A 15,496-nucleotide genomic window follows, 5' to 3' on the forward strand; every position below is an offset into this window, starting at 1 on the left:
ACTTTGGCGGTGTAGAACATTCAGATTGGAAGTGCGGGCCCAGTTTCCATGGTATGAGCTCATTCAGATGTAGTGCTTTTATACAAGTCAGCAGAGAACTGCGCAATCAATCTTGTTCGTCAACCAATCAGAATGTTGTGTACATCTCTCGTGTGGTACAAAATGGCAGCCAATGGGAAAGAAACTATTTTGACATGATGGATCAAGCCAAGTCTCCCTTCACCACCAGGCAAACAAATTTTTTTCCTTGCGGCACAGGAAACTGGCATATATAAGAGCTACCACCAAGGATGTTGCCCAAGCCCCATTACCTAGGTTTACCAAATGCTTGCATATCTTGGCACGCTCTCACTCTCCGAATTTTTTTCTTGGCAAATTTACCAGATACCTTCGACAGCTAATGATAGAAGCAACTAGAATTCTGTGATTACTTTGGCTTTTTTCTCCAAATGATAAACATATGCTATGTAGCACTGGTTATCGCCCAACTTAAGACTATCCACTTGCAACCAAGGATTTGAGTAGACTAAAGTATGCATACATCGAACGAGCACGCTCGCTAAAATTTAATCAGAATCTTCTGGCACTTCACACTGCAGATTTATAACTTGTGCATGTGGCTTAACTTAATCTGACCTACTACCTGGCTCCTGCCTTTAGTCTCCCTTTAAAGGACATCGAAATGGGCAAAGGATTTTTAGCCAAGCCTGGTAAGTGAGACACAGCTAGTGATGATAGTACAACAGTGGTACAAAATATTGTCCCTAAAGATGTTGATGATCACTAGATGAAGAGAAAATCCATCAGAAACAGGCCTAGGCTATGAGCCAAATAAGCTTAGCTATGATACTTTGGGATTACTTGTATGTATCGAGGTATTTCGGTTAGATCCAATGACATAAGCAATCAATATATCTCCTTGCAACTTTGGCAAATCCTAAAATAGTTTACACAAAAATATCCAACATGTCTAATGACTTTATAGTAAACCGAATTTATGCAATGTATACTTTTAGGTCAAATATTGAGACCTTGAACAAATTTAGAAAGATAAACAGCTTTTTTACATGAAAGCTAAACAGTTTACATGTAGATAAGCGGCCAATCCATCCGAGTGAAAAAGTCAGTCAGCGACCAGAGGCATCTGGTGGAATATTAGTTGAACTATCATACCTACTGACACATTGAGTGTTCAGTCATTCTTTTTTTGTCAGGATTCAGAGGCCTTGCTAACATCTCTCAATCATGTCCATGGCCAAATACTGTGAACTGTTTGCCAAGCAACAGCTTGGCTCCCCCTACTGGTCGAGTTCAGCTGAGCACCTTCTGGCTGGTCCTAGAAAGCCCCGATTGATTTCTGTGGAGACCGGGATAATATGCTTTTCATTTCAGCGTAATGACTCACTTAACAATTTGTGGCGAATAATTTGGAGATGATCCCTAAGAATTCAATGTTCAATGTTATAATCATAAATTAATTTAAAAAATCAAAACTTTTTCTTACCATTTTTCGGGATCACAGCAGAGAGAAGTGTTTTTCCAATTGTTGCAGCAGCTCTTTCGAATCAGCATGGTCACTGAATGAGTCCAGCGATCTTTGGATGGCATTGTAACTGCTTTGGAAATCACCAAGCTGAAACGACATAACATTATATCATTAATATCAGCTGAAATATCTGACCCATTGGGATCAGCATGGTCCTGTCCAGCAACCTCTGGGTGTTTTCATAACTACTTGGAAATCAACAAACTGAAAGAAAGAGATATGATTTTAACATCATGAGCTAATTAAAAGCCTGTAGATCTGACCCCTAACCATTTTGGTAACTATAAGGAGATTAAGGCAACTTCAGTCACATGGATGCATTGGAAATAGTCGAAGTTCAGAACAAAAACATGTAAATTACACAACAAATGTCAAAGGTCCCAGGACATTTTTCTTTCAAAAGTTATTCACTTTTTTCACAGCCGAGAATACTCGGTTTGTGAACCGAGTATACACGGATTGCGAACCGAGTATACTCGGTTTGAAGCATGAACAAGTTTTAAAGCTGGGTTTACGTAAGATTCACATAGTCAGCTGTCATATTTCACACGCCTCATGCCGTACTTTAAAGAAATGCAGTATGCAGCCAAATGAGCGGAAAATCTCAAATTCAGTGCAAATTTTGTACAAAGGAAGCTGGTCTTTTTAAGCACCAGATTCCAAAAACATAGATTGACCAAACATTTCTTTCAGGGAGAAAAACCTCCCAGTAAACTCCAAAGTGGAGTAAGCCAATGTTTCCAATCCATTCCAGTAAAAACCAAAAGCCATGTATCCGGTATCTAAATCAACAGCTTCTGTTGTGAGCTAGCAACAAATAACAACCAAAATCCTACTTCCTGGCCAGCATCAGAAAAAGTGTTCCACCCCAGACTGATTACAATGAAATAAACAACTTCAAATATCGGCACCAGACTACTTGAGACAGTGAACATGGCAATCGGTAAGATTTTTTTGTTTTTTTCCAAACTTTTTGATGATGTGGTAACCACCGTACAAACATGCACTTAATATTAGTTCAAGCGACAGAGGATTTGTGTCAACCACGTCAACTGTGTTGAGAGTCGATGCCTACACTGTCTGCCAGAGATGAGGGAGCATCTCAACAATAGTCGACCTACAGATTGGTAGATTGTTCTGGATTAAGTATCCAGCTCTGAAATTCTAATTTATTTGTCAAAACCGGGAAATTGACCCCCTCAGAAAATTTGTAGTTAACAATACATATTACAAATTTTCAATGAATTCTTAAAGGCATTCGCTGTTTGTAAAAAAATTGTAATTTGAAAATGTCCACTTGGGTAAATCTGTACTGAATATAAATTTCAACACTGCCGTTGTGTAGACAGATATACAAACACTGCCATTGTGTAGACAGATATACAAACACTGCCGTTGTGTAGACAGATATACAAACACTGCCGTTGTGTAGACAGATATACAAACACTGCCGTTGGGTAGACAGATATACAAACACTGCCATTGTGTAGACAGATATACAAACACTACCGTTGAGTAGACAGATATACAAACACTGCCATTGTGTAGACAGATATACAAACACAACCGTTGAGTAGACAGATATACAAACACTGCCATTGTGTAGACAGATATACAAACACTACCGTGGTGTAGACAGATATACAATCACTGCCGTTGTGTAGACAGATATACAAACACTGCCATTGTGTAGACAGATATACAATCACTGCTGTTGTGTAGACAGATATACAAACACTACCGTTGAGTAGACAGATATACAAACACTGCCATTGTGTAGACAGATATACAAACACTACCGTTGAGTAGACAGATATACAAACACTGCCATTGTGTAGACAGATATACAAACACTACCATTGAGTAGACAGATATACAAACACTGCCGTTGTGTAGACAGATATACAAACACTGCCGTTGTGTAGACAGATATACAAATACTACCGTTGTGTAGACAGATGTACAAATACTATCGAACACCAGGTTTCAGCAAAGTTGTATGCATGATAACTGTTCTACTTCATTGTGTATTACCACATTTAGATTTCCGAGACCAACGATTTAAAACAAACCATGTACCCCTTCGAGATCTATCAAAGTACAGTGGAACCTCCCTTAGCTGACACCTCTCTATTAAGGACAACCTCTCTATTAAAGACACTAGTTTTGGACCCAAATTGGTAGTTTCTATTCAATTTGACCTCTCTAATCAGGACACCTCTCTATTAAGGACAGCACTTGCCAGTCCCGAAGGTGTCCTTAATAGAGAGGTTCTACTGTACTGGTATTTGTGAAGTTTGAAAAGAAAGTCAGACTAAGACCAGTAAATAGCACCATGACATACCAATCTCCGAGATTGCATGGCTCTCTCTTTATTCTCTCATAAAGGAGTACGAAAACAAAAATAACGAACTGTTACTTTGAGAACTTTGGCCTCAACAAGGCACAGGTTGAGCAAAGAGACATAGTGCAAGCCATGAACCTTGCCATCACGGAACTCGACAAACTTCCCGAAGCCAATATCGGTGTGTCAGATATATTCTCAAAATGAACCTCGAGTGCGGAACATTTTCAAATCGATTCGTCACAAGAGCTACAAGAGGAAATTGCAACGAAATGGGAAGAGGTTTATTGACATTTAAAGATGTTTCGAGAAGGCCACAGGTCCTCCATGTTTAAACAAGACAAGAGTTGAAGGAGGCGTGTTGTTTTGACAGGGTAATGGAAGATGGGGGTCCTTTGTAGCAAGGCAAGCAACAGTTGGATATTGGGATGGTCTCTGTAATTGGCTATACTTTAACCCTTTCCAAACGTGGATCAAAGGGGGGGGGTGGTGCCACCAGTTGCACTCCCCGCTATTTCATGAATAATCTTTGAAATTTACCATAAAATTTTAGAACACCAGGAATTTCGATGAGAAATTCAGTGCACACCCCTCTTTTTCTGTCAGTGTCTCACTGGATCCGCCCCTGCTGTCAACGTATTTAACTTGCACAGCATATTTTTCGAACATGAATGATTTGTAAATCCACATTGTGAAATGAAAAGTAATATTGCTTCCCTCTCACACACCAGCAATAAATTTAGCCAAGTATTTCACTGTCAACAAAACAGCTGCAACTATAAACAAAGATTGACATCAACTATCTGAAACCAGAATTGGAACACAGGTTAATGATACAACTAACTTGAAAGGTATGAAAAGCAGCACCCCAACCAGTATTTAGGCTAGGCTGCTTGTGGCATCATGCTTTTGATATCATACTTTGCATCCAATGATAGACAAGATCAGCAGTCTGATTAACATCTGATGGCTTAGAATATCTGTTATCTGACCCCCTAAACACTACGAATCCCACATATTCCCAACCGAATTGATAGGACACAAAACAATTTCTATAATCACTACAGCAATCTATATGATCACAGATTAAGTATCCCTATCACCGGTAAAGTGTCCATTTATTACCCCCCTATTTCCCTTGACATTATTTGATTACTCCTGCTAGCGTGCCAAAGCATCTTATGACATCTCATCTCACCAAGGGGCTGTAAAATCTTCCGCGGCACTATTCGATGGTCTTCTCTCATCTGTCTTAATACAAAGGGAGGGTAATAAGAGTTTTGTAGGGATGTAGATTCCTGGTGAATGGTCAGGGTTTAATGGTGTGCTAACATGCCATCTTGCCACCGATGAGAAATGAGAAAATTTGCATTTTGGAAGCCTGAAACAGTGTCTTTTGATCCTCTCCTGAGAAGACAGTTGCAGATGCCGCCAAAATCACTTTGAGGGCTGCCGGAATGACCAATGAATGTGCCTGGATCCTGCCAGCGGTGTTCTGTCATTTTTCCTAGGTGCTGCCAAAAAAATGTTGGATGGCGCCAGTGGCTGTCTGCTGCCATTAGGCGTGCCTGTCAATATAGTCTCAAGCATCAATAACCTGAGAATGCACTGGGTGTTCGTGCTCAATATGTTAGGAGTTTATTTACCCAATCCAAGGCCGAGATTGGGTGAGTATTGAAATCAATACAACCATGGCATCTGATCCAGCTAATACTGCAACGTTTTATTACGGTTGTAAAACCATTTATATTGGCCAGCTTGACCACGATTTCTGCTAGAGGACTGCCTGCAGTTGTTTATTTGGGATGAAGAATGGTCTAAAGGAAATGAAGGAAACTTTCACAACAAACCAGCAACATATCACAAAACCAAGGTTTCTTTTACCTGGCATCTTTTCCAGGCCTATGGAGTCACAAGTTGCAGTAACCCAACTGGTCCTGAACTGCACTTGTACCAACAGGTGCTTAATCATGTTAATACTACATGTATGAGAAAATGTACAGAGAGGCTGTGAATGTAGAGAAGAAGACTTGATGTCGAAAGAAAATATAGCCCAACCTTCCAAGAGTCTTCAAATTGGACATGATAAAACATTCAATACTAGACTAGCTTTGATACTACCCACAAATTTTCAGACCAGGCATATTTCGGTCAACTGGGATACTTGTCCAATAGAAATTGGCATTTTGGTCCACAATGCAGGCGGACAGGAAAATGGATGCGAAGAACTGACACGCACATTATGAAAACCACATGGGATCAAATCTTTGATCAAATGACTACACAACCAACCTTATATCTGCGGATAAAACTATTTCCAGGATTATTAGATTATCCACGCATTTACAACATTACTACTGGGACCCACAGGAAGACATCAAGCAAATAGAAGTCAAATCTCTCTCTTTATCTATTATATTTACCTTTTATGTTTTTACAAGTTTTTCTACTGGCAATCATTCCTATTCGTCAGTGGGTTTACGAGTTGGATATCTCTGATATCAAGACATAGAAAATCCATTAGAGGACTGCAATGTATGATAATATTTTGCAGCCGGAACAGATTACATTGTGCACTCAGTCAAAGCCATCAACAAAAATATCTGACCGAGATATTTTTCACAATGTTAAAATTTGGCGAATGGAGTTGATATCGCATTTGTTGTCGAAATGAAATGGTTAATGCATTTTTTAGATTTTTAAGTTCGCATTTGATCATGCACTTGCGTAAACTGCGAAAATATGTCCAGGCCCAGGCCATCATCCCCTTAAGAATAATTCAAAATAGCAGGATCTGGTACAAAATACCAACAGATACCAAATACTTCAATGCAATATTCATATGAACGTCTGCTGGTGGAAAATGAATCCACAAGTGGTCCTCGAATCGTTCTTGGGAAAACACCTCAACAGTTGATGGATCATCAGAACTCAAACTATATGTCGAGTATTCTCGCAAATGAAAAGTGCAATAGCAATATGCGTAACAATTTATGATGAGAGTAAACATCGTGAAGAATTATCAAAAGGCAGCATCTTGAAAACAGCCTTGATAAAACATTATCAACAGTTGATGGGTCGTTCAAAGCCGAATTATTGGTCGAGTATTTCCACAAATGAAAAGTGCATGTAGCAATCAGCGCAACGTTAAATCAACATTTTATGATGAAAGCATACTGAAGAACTATCAAAAGGCAATTTCTTGATAACAACCTTGATAATACTTAAAGGGGAGTTTGGGCATGAAATTAGAAATGCTTTTATATGAGGCCGGGAATGGCCTTTTTCGGGGTACTGGGATTGGTCCTGCAATGACCACCTGTCTCGATATCGATAGATTTTTTTCTTCATTTTAGCAGGATTCTTGCCAAAATGGCTACTGGGAATCAGAATGTGGACCCTTCTATAATATGACAATTGGACTGATCATCCATCCCCTCTCCTGTCTCTATGCATTTAACTCTTGTATTGTACCAGAATGTACGAAAAGGCATTTTCACGCAGAAACCCAAAATATCTGAAGAAAACTTGCATCATACAGTGTACACCACAAAGTAAGTTGAAGTAGACTGTAAAGACGGCTTATGAGTTAATTCGAAATATCGTTGGGTGTGTCTCTGAATGATTGCAAAAACAACAACATGCATGAAATAATACTGCCTCTCGTCAAATGTCATTCCATATCCTAACTGGCAGGAAGATGTTGACAACTGTGAAGGTCATATGAGTCATATCACTACAAGCAGAAGTTTATTAACTGTGGCTACAAGTCTGCCTGCATCTGGTCAGTGTTGCCGGTCCAAATCATAACATTTTAGTTGAATCATATTATTTATCCTATTACAAATCAGTGTTGCAGAATTAGCTATTGAGTATGAGGCCATGTTGGAACAGGAATACCATACAATCAATTTTCAAGTTAAATTCATGAGGCTTTAAGGCCATAACTGGAAAGCTGAGATACTTTGCCGCTGATCATGCAGGTATGATGATCCATTGGGTTTGTTTTCTTCATTGTTATTAGCATGGGCTTAAGGCAAACAATATTAAGCCAGGATATCGGTGAAACCCATCACTATCCATAGGGAGAATGCAAAAATAGCTGTAGTGTGACACTGGTGTTTTCTGTAACACTGGTGTTTTCTGTAACACTGGTGTTTTCTGTAAAACATCCTTTAGATATACGACTTACCAGGTTTTTAGATATATCACTCACCAGGGATCTCCACCAGCTTAGAAAGGGTTAATGGATTAAACTGATCCAATAGTGCCACTGTCTCAAACCTCGATATCTCATCTACCCCCTGTAACCAATACAATGGCAACCAACTGGCATCCAATTATCTTAAGATGGTCAATCTCCTTTATGGACCAATATCATGAATTCTAATTAAAATGTCCATCGGTAATCGTACATAAATCATAGGGGTTGCTTACATGGAAATGGGGGAGGGTGATTGTAAGTTGGGATCGAGATCCTCTCATCAATAGATGTGGCGTCCCATGTGGTGACATATTGGTAGAGGTGCGCAACTCATGATCTAAGTTTGAGGGTTCCGACTATGGCCTTTTTGCTACTTAGTCCTGATCAGTTAGCTCTAGTTTCAGCGTGATGAGACGATATATATGGCTTATAATAGGGTTTCATTCAGAAACTAGCATATGTGATCCGTTCCAGCAAAACCAGTCGCATGTCGCTCTGAGCTTTGCAGGTTGAGATGGACTGTTTGTTCATTTCACTATTGTCTGCCTTTTGTGAAATCTGACGACATCAATTTCTTCTATTATCTCCTGGTGTCATCTAGGCTCATCTTATGTACGACATGCGACTGGTTTTGCTAGGACGGGCCACATATGACCTAGCTGTCCCAAAGGCACTGTGTTGAACGTTGATATCTATCAGCTTCTTAAAGTACCTTTGATTTTGATTAATATAAATGCTTTATACAACAATTTGTCACCCCACAGTTTTGCCAACTTCTCTGAAGTGGTCATCGACATAAAAACTACACAGTTCTGAAAGCATCAAGAACCTTTATCATGAAATAAGTGTTCCATGAATAATGTATTTTTACATTCAGATTTTTATTTAGCATTCTGAAAGTGACAAGTCCCAGTGCAAGGTTAAAATCCCAAATTCGCCATAATTTTATACTTTGTACTAAATGCCAGCATCAGGTATCATCAGCGCATTGAAATACAACACTCCATTGTGCTAAAGTCTTTGAATAAATGGATTTGAACAAGGGCAAAGCTTCATTGAACATGTTGAAGAAAACTCAAGGGTTACATTAATGGATCAGAGATGAATATTTCATATCACTCATATCAATAAGCTAACCATGCTTTGAATGGAAACCATGACCTTGAGTGGAGAGGCAACAAAATAAATCACTCAGCAAGTTGAAGGATATATTCTCACGAGATTTTCACTAATTTGGTTGCATTTAATTTAACGATCATAAATCATAATAAAGATTACTCCAAGCCAGAGACAACCATCATCCAGCATGTCCAACGCACATGCAATCACTGTGGTTTTTTCTTCTGGTAAAACTCCTATATATAAGCCTAGATACTCCCAACTTGGCTCTATAAGCCCAGGTTGATAATATCGCCCAATACCACATTGATGATGTTTATTCATAAGGATATTCATCCAGGTTAGGGGTGGTAGGCCTATAAAAGTTCTTGTCAGACCTTATTGGTTGGCATCTTGATTTTGGGTAATCCTACATGTAGTTAAAGGGAACTGAAACCGCCAAGCCTGTTCGTATGACCTCGTTTTCATTTCCCGCGTATCGGGTGATCAGAACGAGGCATGAATGAAACATGGCGCCTAGCTGTCAATCATTGAGTGACGTCACTACTATGGAATTTACTACGAAAACTCATGAATGGAAGATCGCATGACTCACGTGATTCTCAAGTGATTCTCACGTGATTCTCACGTGATTCTCACATGATTCTCAATAATAACAAATTGAACTGCGAATGCTCGGGCACTGGGGGCGGAGCTACAAATCTGAACTCGAATAGGAAGTTGGAAGTTTGACTTTCTCGGGCGGTGAAAGTCGAAAAGTTGAATAAATTGCTCGGCGGTTCCAGTTCCCTTTAATGGGTGGGCAAGAAATATATGATCTGGTCTTATACAGATGAGCTGAGAGTATTTTGCAAACATTTTTTATAGTAAACTGTGCAATCTTAGATAAAACCATATAAAACACTGAAAATAGAAAAAAATGCGAAAATCTTCAAGATAATTTCCCCTTTACAACATTTGCTCTTACATGTACATTCGATGATAACATTTATCAAGAAATAAGTCAGCCGCATATATTTGTTGTTACATGTACATGATGTAGGGAAATATTCGAATAAAGCTGCAAACAACAGATAAACAAAACAACAAAGCATTTTAAAACCAAATAATTTGCGCACTTAAAAAGATGTTATCCATCACTTAAAGCAACACAATCAAATATCACTTCAAATTCATTGACCAATGATTTCAAACAATGCATCCAATCATGGGTAATGCATTGCATCAAAAATCTATCAAGTGACAGAATTTTGATTGCGCTCGTATTCTGACAATGAAACATGACTAAAAGCCTTCAACGATCGATAAGTACAACTAACCTTGCCTTCCCAATCTCATCTTTCCCAGTATTGGGGAATGAAGAGGCGACTTTGCATTCATTGTCGGGATTACCTTCGAACGAAACAAAAGATGACCTCGAATCCACCTGCAGAGCCGTAAGCCTGATTGTCGATGCTTTTACGGCGTTTATTCACGCTGATCAAACTGCGGTGAGTAATCAGCCCATTCACAAATCCACCCTTCGACCGTTCCTCATCTTTCACCCATGGTGAGAGCGTGATAAATATTGCTATTTTCCAACAGATTTGTCGATTTTAGTGTTTTGACTGAGAAATTATGCAGGCTAATGTTTGACCACATGTTATTTTAGATAATTGATCGACCAAGTATGATATTGGCTGGCTGGGAGGGAACTTCTGGCTGATTGTTGTCTCTTGGAGGGTGGCTGTGGTGTAGCGATGGTGGTCTAAAGCTGAGCGCACACGGGCAACAAAATGACAGCGAAACTGAAAACATTTGTTTTCAGTTGTTTTCGAAATGTTTTGCGTCTTTGTCGTGTTTGTTTCAATCACCCGCACACGGGAGACAAAATGACACGGTCACGTCACAGGTCACGTCAAAAACAAGGGGTAACCATGGTTGCGCCATACGTCACACCCCCGGTCACACCCACGTATTCCAAGATGGCCGCCGCCATGCATAACAACCGCCTCACAATTTTAGCATTTCTGATCGTTCTTCGTAACCGCCGTCGCCGACGGAAAAATAGAACGATGTGGGCGAGGTCATGGATCCAGAGGCGAATTGAACAGGGATCCTACGCCAATCTGGTCCAGGAACTGAGGACTGAATATCCCAAGATGTACAAGTGATACTTCAGACTAGATGAAGAAGGATTTGATATCCTTCTGCAAAGGGTTGAAGGGATCATAACTAAAACAGACACAAATATGCGAAGGTCAATTACTGCTGGGGAGAGGTTAGCCATAACCCTCAGATATCTTGCGACAGGTGCGTCCCATCATTGAGGTACAGGGGTGGATCCAGCTTTTTGAAATGGGGGGGGCTGGCGGGCCCGGCCGCGGAATTCTTTTTCCCAAACGACATATCCATTGATTTTCCTTCATAGTTCTATACTGTTGCTGTAGAGGGCAGCGCATACGCGTATATACTAGTATAATCTTTTCGTATAATCGACAAAACTCGCGCGCGGTGGGTAGGCCCTCTGCTTATTATCCTCCACCCCCACTAGGGTTTTTGCTATTTCAGCAATTGCGGCATACCGCCTGTTTTTATCGCTGTAGAGCGGCGAGGTCACCTCGAACAGGGCAGGCCATTCCTGCCACAGCTCGACCAACCTGCCCTCGAGCTCAGTCGTCCATATTATTTCATGCAATTCTTCATCCACAATCAACTCCATTTCGTTTAAAATTGGCGCTGCCATTTTGACCTGGCTTGGTTGGTATCACATGACGCTGAACGTCATCGTGATTGGCTAATGACGATGATGACGCAAAAATGTTTTACGTTTCGTTGCAGTCACCCGCAAACGGGCGACGTTTTGACGAAAAACATTTTGACTAGGTCAAAAATATATTGCATGTTTAATATTCGAAAACTGTTTCAAAAACAAATGTTTTCGAAAAACATTTGTTTTTGTCCCCCGCAGACGGGCAACAAATTGTGAAGAAATATTTGAAAACAAATGTTTTCAGGTTTTTTTGTCATTTTGTTGCCCGTGTGCGCTCAGCTTAAGTCATCACGGCTGTGTGAAGAGTTTCATGCCAAAAGGATAGAAATTCATTTTTGCATTTTTGAGAAAAATGGAATTTAACTGAAAATGCATTGGTATATTTTGGACATTTTTTATCATCAACTGTTGGTCCAAATGCTATGAAATTTGTAGGAAACAGATCAGTCAACATATATGGGCAAATGTCATGGTATGGTTAACTCTAAAACGTTTAACGCATATCAAATTTTGTATTAAAACCCTTTTTGTATTATTACAGTAGAATTAGGACTTTAACAGCAATAATATCCAATTAACAACTCCTTCGCTTCACACACTGTCTTCAGAGACTGGACTCCAAGCCATGACCCTTTAAACGACCCATGCTTGCTTGAGATGGCCACAGATGTGAATCATTTCATATTCATACTAATCCAAGTGGGGAACAGTGGTCATCTGAAGTCATTTGCCATTCAATTGAATAATGGTGATTGAATTGTGGTCATTAGCCCCCCACACACTGACAGGTGATTCATCAATCAAATAGCCCCTCACAGGGTTCAAAATCAATACTATGATATCGCTATGAAGTTCAATCTGTCCACTGGATTCAAATTTACTGGAGATTGTCGACAGTTTCACCAATTGTCCATGATGGCTTCTTCAGGACAGATGTTGTTCTCATCCAATGTTTCTGCAGAAGTTAGCGCCATATCAATATCAATTTTGATGTGTGGGTAATATAGGCATCAATATGATAATAAGAACCCAATCGAAAAGTAGTTCACCACATCAAAATCCAAGATGGATGCCACTTTATGCATCGAAATCTTGTGAGTGCACTTTTGAACGCGATATCTGCAGATGTCAGGGATGTATCAAAGCCAACTTTGGTATGTGGGTACTTATAGGCATTGGTAAGAACCCTATCGGAAAGTAGGTCACCATATCAAAATCCAAGATGGCTGCCACCATATTAAAATCGCAAATTTCCGAAAACCCAACAGATACACACAACTACCTCATCTTTTTTTCAACTCCCCTCTACCAATGAGGAACCGGCGCGATTTATCCGCCACGTGGCGCTGCAATCGATCATACCAAAACTCTCCATTTCCAATGCATATCATGTTATTTCTGAGCTCAAAAACGATCGCTTATTTTCGACCGATTTCGGCGACGTTTGCATCTTCCTGTTTTAAATCTATTGAGCTATCAGTTTCTTAAGATTATTTTGCGGAAAATATGAGCGATGCCAGTTATTGGGCACGTTTTCTGTTGTTGAAATCCTGTGCAAAAATGTACGCAATGGTTTCCCGTGATTGACCTCATGCGACTTCAACAGACCAGAAAATGACGTCATGGCGTCAGAAGGTACGATCGATTGTGGCGCCGCCACTGGCATTTATCTTAACGCCGGTTCCTCATTGGAATACTTTCCCAACTTAAACACCCTTCAGCAACCCTGGCGTTACCTGGGCGTAACCCTTGTTCCAACTTAATACTTGAGATGTCTTCTCTCTGGGTTTTCATGAATTTGACCATGAAGCTTACCCAGAAGCTTATTGTCTTGGTAATTAGGTGATCGCCCATTCATCCTGGGTGATTATGGGACGATGAAAGTGGGGACCGAAATGTCAAAATTCAAGTATAGGTACCTCCTACTGAGAGTCAACTTGCCTCATTGATCCGATGCATCAGTTGAACTCAACTCAGTTGCTGACAATGGCAGCAATGTCATAATGAATCATTTATAAGACAAAGGTAAATAGTTCATCCACCTGGGCGTCCGCAGTCACCAGTTTCCCTGGGGGAGAATGGACCAACATCACGGAGAAGACTGGAGACAAGTCCCTGGACAGTCTGGCAACAGCACGGGAAGGGTACTCCCTGTGAAGTGAGTCAATTAGCGACACCACTGGTTGGCTAGACGTGACATTATTGGTTGGCTATAGCCATCACACTGCCAAGGGAGTGACATGAACTTTAAAGTGACTGAGTGTTCTACGCCATGTTGTAGATAAATATTCTATATAACACATTGGATGCAAATGAGCACAATTTATAGTGTATTTGGCACTGTGCCTCGTTTTGGCGGCAGCTGTTAGTGTAAGGTACCATGGACAGCTTGGATTGGTACAAAAAATAAAAATAATCAAAAAGCAGTCAATAGTACAATTCCATTTGAGTTGAGGTATTTTAGAATCAAAAACAGTTGAACCTCCCTTAGCGGACACCTCTCTATTATGGACAACCTCTCTTTTAAGGATGCTAGTTTTGGTCCCAAATTTGTTGTTGCCATTCAATTTGACCTCATTAACCAGGACACCTCTCTATTGAGGACAGCACTTGTCAGTCCCGCGGGTGTCCATATTAGAGAGGTTTTACTGTAGATACCTCAGTGTCGGTATCGATTGCCTCCTTAAACACTGCTCAGGAGGGGGTTGTCATTTTGCCCAAAACCTTGATGTGGCCTTCATTTCAGCTCCAACCTCGTGATGTTTGGGGAGACATCCAGTTCGGCATCAAATCCTTGAACCATATTTCAAGTACAACTGTAAAGCATTTTTCTATTCTCACCACGAACATTTTTGAGAAATCTTGCACAAACCTATTTTCTTCAACACCAGGAAACACACTGCTCTATTACCCAGTCAAACACAGGATTTTCGCCACATTTTATACAGTTTGAAATCTTTTATAACTGAAAGCCGTATTTCCTCTACGAAATAGTCGATTGATTTTTTAATGTAACAATGATTGAAGTAAATCATTTAAATTCACATCAAATTTTTCTTCTTCTTTCTTTTGTGACAAATGGGTTTCTCTGTCTGGCTCTGCTTCCTCATCCATTAAATAATTTGCAAATTACCTTAACAAATTTTTAAAAATGCTAATGGAACAAATCACATAAACGACTCCGAGAGAGGCAAAAACTGCAGTAAAAGTTATCATGATCATCAGGAGGACAAATGCTACAAATATGTTACAGATTTAGACCTCATCGTGTCATGAGAATTCATCATGCTGTGAACTTGTGGTTGTTTTAGAGTTGTGATTCAAATTTAATGTATCCAATCCTTTAAACACCCTGCAAACAAGTGATTTAAATCGCCGATACCTACAATTTAAATCGCATGTGACAATAATTGCTCGTTTGCGGTGTGCTCTATTCGGAACACCCTTGGGACTGATATTAAACTTTATAGATGACTCCTGCAGACATGTGATGAATATTGCCTGCCTCTGTGATAATACCATTGCTGTCAG

The 15,496-nt window shown here is 40.0% G+C and overlaps 1 protein-coding gene across 1 annotated transcript in view; it reads right to left on the minus strand.

The window, feature by feature from the left end:
- LOC135485701 (tetratricopeptide repeat protein 8-like) overlaps positions 1 to 15,496 on the minus strand; it is a 59,607-nt gene that overhangs the window by 22,892 nt on the left and 21,219 nt on the right. The window contains exon 11 of the mRNA XM_064768093.1: positions 1,505 to 1,633. Coding sequence (XP_064624163.1) covers positions 1,517 to 1,633 — 117 coding nt within the window. The 3' untranslated portion in view covers positions 1,505 to 1,516. The remainder of the gene's footprint in view (positions 1 to 1,504; positions 1,634 to 15,496) is intronic.

Source organism: Lineus longissimus, chromosome 3 (genome assembly GCF_910592395.1).
Source record: "Lineus longissimus chromosome 3, tnLinLong1.2, whole genome shotgun sequence".
NCBI lineage: Eukaryota > Metazoa > Nemertea > Pilidiophora > Heteronemertea > Lineidae > Lineus > Lineus longissimus.